This window comes from Plectrocnemia conspersa, unplaced genomic scaffold, assembly GCF_051122295.1.
Source record: "Plectrocnemia conspersa isolate PC_06_02 unplaced genomic scaffold, ASM5112229v1 ptg000006l, whole genome shotgun sequence".
NCBI lineage: Eukaryota > Metazoa > Arthropoda > Insecta > Trichoptera > Polycentropodidae > Plectrocnemia > Plectrocnemia conspersa.
The window spans coordinates 14,291,109-14,302,571 of NW_028277170.1; the positions used below are offsets into that span (position 1 = coordinate 14,291,109).

Below are 11,463 nucleotides of genomic sequence, written 5' to 3' on the forward strand. Positions count from 1 at the left end.
AAATTGAAAATAAAATTGTGTGACATTTCTTTACTCTGAAAGGTAATCGGTTATATAAAGCCCACTTCCATAAAGAATTTAGATCCTCCTGTAGGTCGAGGGAATACAAAATCGACTGCACTCTCTTGAAAAATTTCAAACCATCACATATAATAAAAAATTTGAACGATTTATTGCTATTTCTATGTCATTAATGAACAATATAAACAGCAATGGACCCGAGCTGGATCCTAGAGGTACTCTAGTAGAGGTCATATATCGTTCTGAAAATGAGTTTTCCTACTTGAAGCACTGATAGCTATTGGTCAAGTAATTTTTGAATAGGTTTATGAAACCTTCCGAAAACCCGATATTTTTTCACGAGTAAATCGTAATTAACTTTATCGAACGCCTTTTCAAAATCTGTGTCCACTTGTCCACTTGTAAACAGAATCCGATTATCTCCAAACAAAATTAGATAAAACTATAAGGTTAGTGACAGTGGATCGAAATTGATTGAACTTATATTGCTGCTCGAGAAGCTACACTTGCAATGTTTAAAAATGTATTTATGTAATATAATTCCAAACAATTTTGCAGGTGCTGAAAGCAACGCTATTCGTCTGTAATTATCAATGTGAGACAGTAATTATAAATGTATCACATCGATTCATAAAAAGGGTGACCTTAGAGCATTTCCATAATTAGGCACAGATTTAGCCGCTGCAGTAGTATTTTTATTGAGATATATAAAGTTACACGTTAGAATATATTATGTTCGGTGAACGGTGCACGAGGCACGTACCGGCCGTGCGAATCCACCAAAATCGGCAAGAGAATGTGCCTACGTCATTTCAGTGTAACCAGAGTGCCGCCAAGTTTTTGCCATAATAAAATCTATATATAAATACATGAATAGCGCCCCCCCACACACACAGCGATTACCTTGGCATGCATCAGGTGCAACAAGAGGCACCCGTTCATCACCGTAGTTCCAGTAGGTAGTTTTCAATTCAGTGCATGGATTAGCACATTCTTCTGGCCGGGCTAGAATTTCCATACCATGCCAACGTTCCAATCGGGATATATATCCACACACCCTTTGGAACTGTCGAGACACCGACGAAACGCTTCGAACATGTCCACGTTGACATAGGACCGCTATCAATATCGGAGCGTGGACCGTTTTACAAGATGGCCGTAAGCATTTGCCATTGCTGACATAACAGCAGAGACCGTTGGTAAAACTTTCTTTGGCGGAAATATCTTATAAATATCTCGCTCACACCAAAACTGCTGACAGTTAGGTGCGTGCGAGCGAGCGTTGGTCAGAACATGAACACCCCATGAATAAGTCTCAACGAATCTATTTAATTGTATGTAGCATGCGAATGTATTCAAAGCGACTCAATTTATGCAGTGGCATATTCTATTAACTCCGTAACATGTCGGCGGTTAACAGTTTGGCGATGAGTGGCAATTAGAAACAGATTGAGCTGTTGCAGTGTATTTTATTAGTATATAGTTTCATGTTTGAATATAAAAGTGGATGGTGCACGGGCAGCATCGACCATTGCAAGTACGCCAACCAAATAGTGTCCGTCGCGTCAGTGTTACTAGTGTCTAGATTTGATTTTTATTCTGACTTTTATTTTATTATTGTTCATTAATATTAAATTGCTTACCTTGCACATCGAAAGAGAAACTTATATACAATCGAGATATGAAGATGTAGTATAAAATAAAACAAAAAATTAGGAGATTCCAACGGTTTTATACAACTAAATGAACGTTGATAAAATTACATGTCATTTAATGAGTAAATTATCAACATTTAAGTAATGGCAACAAAAACAATCAAAAAGATAAATTAAAAAGAAAATTTACTTTGACTATCGTATTTTTAAACAAAAATATGTGTCACCTTGTTCACAGGAGAATCATTGTTATGGAAAAAATACTTTCTTTTCTAGCTAAATAGTTGAATATGTACGTTATTAATTTATAATGAATTTTAAGCATGAATGTCTCCATATACATTTTTTGAATATAATAAATATATTTTTCCATAACAAGGATGATATTTTAATTTATAAACGAATCACTGATACATGTGAAATTCAGGTTCGGTTATGCTTCTACCTTAGATATACATTACACAATTTTTGTATTTTTTTCTTTTAGTAACAGCCAGAATATAATTTACGGCTGAAATAATATACATAAATTTATGTGTATATATATACATATATATATATACAGTTATAATTATAACTGTGTGTATATATATATATATATACATAAATTATAAAAAGAGCATGAGCGTGCGTAGTAGGTTTTAGCAATAAATAATACTAACGATATTTATTATCTTACAAATCAACACATTGTATACCTTGTGCACAAATTCGTGTCTGAACAACACGACAACAAGCATTTTGAATTTACGGAAACATTTAAAAATTTAATCATAAATATCGCTAGTGTTAAATTTACCTAAAATCGCCTACAAAACGTTAATAAAAATATTTTAAGTTATAATTCGCAGCACATAATGTGTTAATATAAAGATTTTATATGCGGAATAGAAATAATAATAAAATAAATAATATTCACAATGGTATATATAAAAACAATCTATAGGAATGTTATAAACAGTTTTAAATATTATTTTACTGTTTATTTGTGACTGAAAAGTAGTGTGATTTAAAATAAATAAAATTTACATCCAAAATCAGGGAATTAAAAAGCCTAACTGTATACTATTTAGAAAAATTCCTTGTTATATTTTATTGCTTTTTGTGTATAAATATTATACATATGGTGTATATTGTCTACTTTTATTAAGGCTTCTATTTATAGAGAATATCAAGGGTTATATAAGCATAATAAAATCCAACACTGTATTAAACTAATGTATAGTGGCAAAATACATAAATTATATAATGCGTATATTTGTCTATGTATCATAATAGTCATAACATACATACCAATTGTAGTTATATTAAAACATTTTTTCACGAGTAATGATTAACCCATGTAAACAAAATATTTTTTTCTGGCCATTCAATTTTTGAATCTTATAACACCTATGCAAGTTACAAACATATTTGTATAACGTATTCAAAAAATATAAAGAAAGTTCGAAAAGTTTTGCCTCTGCATTGTATTTTTATGAGTTTACTCCTATTTTCGAGATAATTTTGAATCAACTGTTATAAATATTCGACACAACTTTTGGAGCAATCCTTGTATTACAGTATTAATTATACTACCATGTGATTTGAAAGTTAAGTTACATAAGTTTAATGTATGTGTGTGTGTATATATATTTATATATACGTATACGGCAAAGCAACGTGAGATCACTGAGACGGGACAACTTCGGACAACTGAACACAAGGGAAAAATTATTATATCAAATTGTACCGTTAGTTTTTTTAACGCACTGCATATGCTAAGCGTATAAAATCGACATCGTTGTCGTATAATACTAACTATGTACATTAATCATAATTATTATAATCGATAACCTCTACAACTCTCAACAATTGATTAGTCCGATGCATGGTTCATCATCGTGGTCATGATCGATCGCGCTGCAATGCCGTAGAGTTGAAAGATTTATAAATAAGAATACATGATTCAGACGTCCACCACTATTTAAGCAGTTTAGCTGCCGCGTTGTTGGCGTTCTCTTTAAGAATCTTGTTCTTGAGTTGATCTTTGTATTTGAGGATGCCGCCCTGCCACTTAGTGCACGTGCCGTTCTCGCATATCCAAATTTCTTCAGCAACCTTGAAGCACATTGTTAACACATTTGATTAAAGAAAACATGTAAACTAATTTGAGTAAAAGAGGTGAAATGGTTAAGAATGCAATTATATTTTATTAAAAATAAATAAATTATGCACCTGATTGATGAGTCTGAAGTCATGGCTAACCAGAACCATGCCGCCTTCGAAATCGTTAATGGCATCTGCGAGAGCGTCAATTGTCTCCATGTCCAAGTGATTGGTGGGTTCATCGAGCAGCAGCAAATGAGGCACTTGCCAAGCTAACCAAGCAAACACCACTCTGCACCTTTGCCCATCTGACAATTGCCGTATAGGACACACCTGCGATTTTATAAACAATGTTTTAAAAGGAACAACTTGAGTTATAAACTATTTTTTTATTATAAAGTACAAACCTGCTGCCTTCCAGTGAGACCGTATCTACCAATGATCTTACGCATCTCTTCACGTTCTTTCACCTCGGGAAAAGCCTTCATCATGTATTCGAGCGGCGACAGATCCAAATCCAGCAGCTCGTGCAAATGTTGATGGTACCGTGCGATACGCAAATGCGAATTTTTTCTAATCATACCAGACGACGGCACCAACTGTTTTTTTTTATAATATGTTTTATTGGGTTATTTAAAATATATTTGTTTCTTCTATTTAAATAAAAATAATAACAATACCTCTCCATATAGTAATTTAAGAAGTGTAGACTTTCCAGCACCATTGGGACCTACTAGAGCTATTCTGGTATCTAAATCCATTCCAAACTCCAAATTTTTGTATATCCACGGACCATCGTCAGTGTATCGGAATGAGACGTTCTAAAAAATAAAACTCGATTATACATCTACTGGTATTTAATGTATCGATCACAATTATTAATCATCCTTACTTGAACCATTATCACAGGCGGCGGGACGGTTCCGCAAGCGGGAAAGTAAAAATTGAGTATTTTATCGTCGGTTACCCGTTCGGTCAGCCCTTGAGCGACCATTTTCGCTAGCGTCTTTTCTTTGGACTGAGCTTGTCTAGCCAACTTGGCGGAGCCGTGACCGAAACGAGCGATGTAGTTCTTCATGTGAGCGATCTGATCTTGCTCCCAGTTGTACTGCTTCATTTGGTTCTCCAGCAGTTCCATGCGGGTCCGGCAAAACGTCTCATAGTTACCGGTGTAATATTTGAGCCTCTTCTTTGTTACATGAACGATGTTTGTGCACACACCGTTGAGAAAATCTTGCGAGTGAGAAATCAAAACCAAAATGCGCTTGTAGCTGTAACACAAATAATTAATTGTACATATTGATAATTTCTATTTAGGTTTAGAAAATTATATGAATATCTTACTGTTTCAACTCTTCTTCCAACCAGACGCAGGCGTCTAAATCCAAATGATTAGTCGGCTCGTCCAGTAATAAAAGATGAGGCTTAACATACAAAGCGCGAGCAAGAGCTATTCTCATTCTCCAACCTGAAATTGAATTCAGTAAAAACATATTTTATATAGTTAACGATTATGCTTTATATAACATATATACACAGTAATTCTTGAAGGAACACTCGAGATTATAAACAAAAGAATCAGCACGTACCTCCTGAAAAATCTTTGGTAGGCTTATTTTGCATTTCCTTGGTAAAACCAAGACCATGCAAAATGTGAGCCGCTCGGGCCTCTGCAGTGTCGGCGCTGATGTCATCCAACCTTTCGTACACGTCCAATAGTTGTTCTTGTGCGTCTGAAAATCGACACCGTTAATTAGATATGAAACCTCATCCCATTGTCGTAATCGACATCGTCAAACTCACCGTCGTGATCACAGTGCGCCAGTTCTTCGGCGAGTTTCTCCAATTTGATACGTTCCTCGTCCACTTCCATGACACATTGCAAGGCGGTCTTGTCGGAAGCGGGCATCTCGCGTGTCAAATGGAAAATGTCAATGTGATCCTGTATGGGCACTTCTCTGTTGCCTAACACGCTCAAAAGTGATGATTTTCCTGCAAAACGATCGGAACCGTTACAAATGCATTCTTATAATAGTTCATTCGGCACAGTCGCAAGCAAATTATACACATTATAAATGTTCAACTATGTTGCGATGCAAATTTGGAAGTCGTATCAACTAACACAAAATGCATGTACATATACATATCAAGAAATAAATGCATACTTTCACAGTCAAACGTGAATAATATGCTTGTCGAATGCGTGTGTGTTAATTGTATACTTACCACTTCCGTTCAAACCGATCAGGCCGTACCGCCGCCCGCAATTCAACTCCAATAGAGTGTCTTGCAAGAGTTCGGTGCCATAGAACGTGACCGAAAAGTTAGCTATCTTCACGTCTCGAGCTCGCGGATGTATGGCTAGAGATCCAGTGCACGACCGAGCTTCCGAATTAATTTTTGCTTCAGCATCCAATTTGATACATAATAATTCTGCAAAGAATATTAAAATAAATAAATATATATACATATGTGTGTGTATACAACAGAGGTGATTTTTAGCCAAATAAAGTTCCTAATTAAAGGTCAGTAAAGAGATTAAAATTTGCATAATAATCAAATACCCACAAATTGATAGGGATCAATAATAGGAACAAGAAACTGTAGAGCATTCGTTTTAAGCTATACTGGAGATTTACAGATCAGTAATGGTTTCTTCTTGGCGTCTGTAAAAATATCTACATTTGTTTGCAGGCACTATTCAGTTATAGTGAATTATTCAGGGATGTCATTTGGGAAGAAGGCAAATGGGGGGGGGGGCAGTTTTTGCTCCTCCCCTTGAATTTTGCCAGAAAAATGCATGTCATTTAATGAAATACTATGAATCTAAATTAAATCGAAAAAACGACCACAAACTGGCAAACTTTTGCCCCCCCCCCCTGGAAAAAGCTGAAATGACATCCCTGGAATTATTATGTTTTAAATACGTTATTGATTTCTATCTAAATGACAAGTATATTAAAAACAGATCAAATTTCGTAGCACATTTCTTTCACAGAATACAATTTGACAATTTTGTTTGCCTATTGAGAGCGCCTTGTACTATCGAATTTCATGATCATGATTATTTGAATGTGCAATATTAATTGATATATTGGTTTTTGATACTTCGGCGAGAATTGCTGGATCTGACGTCATTAACCAGATCGATGCCGTGCGAACTTTTTGTCACTAAATGCAGAAAGACGCTACTGCCGCGCGAGAATTTTGTCTCTCTCGCAATAAACTATTATTTACGCTTAGAAAAATATTACATCCCGAGTTAGGTATATAGTCATCTATAAAGAAGCATTAAAAATTATGATAATTTGAATAGCAAGATTTAGAACCACGAATACATGTTTGTTTCTTGAGCTGCGATAGGACTGTCATGATTATTATCAACAAAAAGAATATGACATTGAGGCTTTTTAGGGATGTGAAGAAGGTAAACACATGCTTTCCATACGTTTATGACCATTTTTAAATTTCAAAATTTGCGGCATTGCAGTCGTTGATATGAAAAAGGGTTAAATAAAGCATATTTGTTTCAGAAACATTTTTTCCAAATATATAATATTATTATTAGGTAATACATCGATATTTAGATGGTAATTCCAAAAGATTTTAAATGATTTTATTATGTTACCTTCCGCGGTCATTTCATCTTTGTGCCCGTTTTGCGTGGCTTTTCCGTTGGTCATCTCGCCTGACAATTCCTTGTCATTGCCTTCATTTGGACCTTTGGCGTTGCCCTTCTTTCCACCTCTCTGCTTTGCTGCCTCCTTCTTTTTTTGTTGTTCGCGTTTCTTTGCGTCGGAAGGCATGTTGAAAGCTTATAAGATTTTATCTATAAAAAAATATTCAATATACCGATTGTATTGAGCGTAATTACAATAAATATTAAATTGACTGAATTGATCAATCGCTACAATTGCGTTCACGGCGCATTCGAGCATAAATTGTTTAATGCATCAAATTACCATTTAGCAGTGCACGTTACGAGCAATAAAATAAATATCGTTTACACATACATATATTCCAATAATATTTATTCATATTTAAAGGTCATCAAAAGACAAGACAAAGCATAAATATACATATTTGCTTTAGATTGATAAACTGGCATATGTAATTTTTCTAAGCTAGAGAATTTATAGTCTGATTTTTGATACACACTACAGATACAATCTTAAAGTCGTTAATTCTCTTTATAAAAAAATATTATTTTATTTAAAAGTTCCTTAACACTTAATCTGCCGCACGCTCGCGCGAAAAAAAACAACCTACAGCCGGCACATTTTTGCGACAAATTATTGTAATTTTAAATTGTCATATTACTAAAACTATCTTTTTAATAATTATAAAAATTAATGTGGACACTCAGCAAATAGTTTTCTTCTGTATTCTTGAATTCAGATATTGACAACTTTTTGGTTCCAGCACAAAAAAATTCGAAACATACCCACAAAATATGCAGTAAAGGAACTTATACACCAAAACAAGCATCTGAGTGCCTCTTATGCTGCACTTGAACTCCATTTTTGATCATTAAACAATTTTAGTGCTTTAACACGTGTGCAAGACGTTGAACCAAGACCCAAAACTGCACATTAATTGCGAGAAAAATTCTATTTCCGCAGGTTGCGACATTCTATCTTTAAATAGCAAAACTTTCCTTTTAAAATTTTCTTCGGATTATTTCGAGCAGACCCTGCTGTGCTTATTACAATTTTTTATTCTTAAGTTTGAATGTAGCGAGTGGTGTTGAACTTAAGCAAATGAAAGAATCGTTTTGATATTAATATAATACATTTAATATCGCAAAATACATTGATATGTTTGTGAAAACCAAATGTAAAGAACTAAATTACCACTTTTGCAAATTGTACTACCTTCTAGAAATATTCAATGTATAAACTTTTGACACTTTCGATCAGGCAAACTTCATCTGAACTTTATAATAAAGATTGTTGAAGAAAAATCAGAAAGAGTGTGCACAGGTATAATAAGGCAATAATGTTAAACGTTGCTGGCAACTATCCGACCTCGTTCAGTTAAAGTCTGCATGTGATTGAGGGGTTTCTACGGATGACATGTTCATAACAATTATCTGACATTTACAGGTCAAGTGATGATAATTACAGATTTAGATTTGTAGTTTATCGGAAACACTGCCGCTGCAGATGTTTCTTGCTTACAAACGATTATGTTTAGTAAGTTTTATTTTGAAAATAGTTATAATACAGTTTAATCGACATAGTTTCTTATTAAGTTGGCAATCATTATATGTATTATATAAAAAGTATCCTAGTAATATTTTAATTTTAAATTTTCACCTTTCTATCCCTTATTCAGTATTAGAAAACTTTTAGAACATATTAGTATATACATGTTTTTTATTTAATTTTATACAGATATAATGTGAGAAAGAAGGACGACACTGAATTATATGTGCGGTTTTTTCTTTCCTTTTAACTTTAAACTTTAAGAACAATAATTCATGGTTAAAACCAGGGCTTCGAACCGGAAAAAAAGTTATTTTTGTCGGAATGAAGGCTGGAGCTAAACCGAAAAAAATATTGGTTTATTTCAGTTCGGTACATGTTCAAACATGCAGTCACAAAAAGTGCAAGCCGTGCAGCATTTGAAAAATATTTGGAGCAAATTACAATTTTTAAAGAAATCAATTTCAATCACAAATTAACAAGTGCCTTTTTTACGCAAAGAGCCGTTTGGATATTTATAAAATCATCCACAGGCCATTCAAAATTTTCAACTATAAAGTTATCATTTGTTTGTGATGAACAGCAAAATTCTCCGAAAACATCGTAAATCTTTGGCAGCCAGCTGAACGTAACCCCTAAATTTTTACTGGCAGAAGTGTTAAAAATCAAGGATATTAACCCTTCGCGCTCGTAAGGTACTCACCAGAGTGGGACACGTGGGACTCAGGCGCACCATTTCAATTAATGAAATATAACGTCGATTTTTGGGTATATCTTATCAAAAAAATATCTTTTTTACCGGAATCAAGTTGGGGAGAGCTCATTTATCGCGATAAGTCGGGGGTTTTTTTGTGACAGAATTTATAAGCAGATGTGCCGTAGCTTTCTCCCGAAGGCAATAGTTTGCGATCATCTTTCGGTTGACACACATTGGTGATGTTTTTATTTCCTATTGTGTTTTCGAGTCTCGGGTGTCCGTAACTTGTGTTTAAGTAAGACTATACAAGTAACCCCCTCCCCCGTTCATGACGACCCCGGCGATTGCGGATTCGTAATATCACGACTGACAATTTAAAAAAATATTGAATATTTTGAATGAATGAATAAATCACTTAGTCTTTGGGATCATTTAAAATTTCAACAAGGAGAAGAAGTATTTAAAGCAAGCAAAGATTGGTTTGATCGGTTTAGAAAATGATCAAACTTGCATAACCTTAAAATGATTGGTGAATCGGCTAGTGCAGACGTAAAATCAGCCGAAAAATATCCAATGGAGTTCCGTGAATTGTAGAAAGGTTCACAACACATGTTCTCAAAATTTCTGGTACTGATTTTGAGGTCGTCAATTGAAATTTCTTGAATGCGGCCATTTTTGTTTGGAGCTAACTTAATGCTGCCTTCCAACGTGAAAATATTCCCCACCCCTGGTACAGACTATCAAAATTATAAAAGTTTAAAGAATCTGATTTCTTATGCTTTGTTGGCGAAAGGAAATAAAATTGGGTCAGTCAAAATACAATGTGAAAGCGTAAAAAGGCAAGTGTTTTTTTTTATATTAAGTGATCCGTGAACTAAAAAAAAACCCATCGCTTTAAAAATAAATTAATCAGTTCTGCTATATAAAATAAACGTCATAAATGATATATATTTAAAATTTAACCTAAAATCACGACCATTTTATTTTTTCCAACATGGTAAAAAATTGCGTTAACACTGAACGAATTAAAAAAAGTAATCAGTGCTGCCACGTTAAGATAAAATGTCAGATAATTTCAATTAAATAAATTCAAATGATTCATCTCAATGAGAATGGATGAAAATTAATAGATTTAGACGTGTTCAATTTAAAAAAAAAAAATACGTTTTTCGGATATTTAGGAAGCTCCGAGGGTTCGAGTGTGTTCGACGATGGCCTTGGACGAACTGGTGTATTCGTTGGCACAATGTTGTAGGGATAATATGCGCGTTAATTGTTTCGTCGTGACGATTAGATCGTTCATTTCGAACGAAGGGTAAAAAAATGAACACGTGGGGCGTGAAGGCTCATCCGTGAATCATAGGTTTACGAACCCTTTGAAAATTTGAGCCACGTTGACGCTTAAAACGATCAGGCACACTCGAGAACTTCCAGGAAATCTATATTGTAGGTACTCACCCGGAGTGGACGAGGAAGCACACGGAACTGATTGTTCACGCCGACGACGAGCTCGCAGAGGCACCGAGCGGTGTTGCCCTACGATCGAAAATGGAGGCCTTAAAAAAATAAAATGCCGGTCGTAGCGCGGCCCAAGACGGCCATGTATATGAAAAAACATTTTACATAAAACTAATTTACATCGATAAATAAGCATCATAATAAATTATATATTTTACCAAATACTATAAACTTAAAAAAAATTTTTAAAGCTTTTACAAAATATCCAGTATCTTTTTATTTAATTATATTAAATCGTACATCTATATTTATAAATATTATTGCATTTTGATTACAG

The 11,463-nt window shown here is 34.2% G+C and overlaps 1 protein-coding gene across 1 annotated transcript; it reads right to left on the reverse strand.

Annotated features, from left to right (window-relative positions):
* Positions 1-1,733: 1,733 nt before the first annotated feature.
* Positions 1,734-11,218, reverse strand: LOC148234315 (ATP-binding cassette sub-family F member 2). Its single transcript, XM_088188375.1, has 11 exons — positions 11,127-11,218; positions 7,393-7,593; positions 5,991-6,197; positions 5,568-5,756; positions 5,354-5,497; positions 5,109-5,232; positions 4,657-5,035; positions 4,445-4,585; positions 4,172-4,363; positions 3,894-4,097; positions 1,734-3,776 (listed from the first exon to the last, which is right to left on the reverse strand). The coding sequence occupies exons 2-11, from the start codon at positions 7,568-7,570 to the stop codon at positions 3,639-3,641; spliced, it is 1,896 nt and encodes a 631-aa protein (XP_088044501.1). The 5' UTR covers positions 7,571-7,593; positions 11,127-11,218; the 3' UTR covers positions 1,734-3,638.
* Between the last annotated feature and the right edge of the window lie 245 nt (positions 11,219-11,463).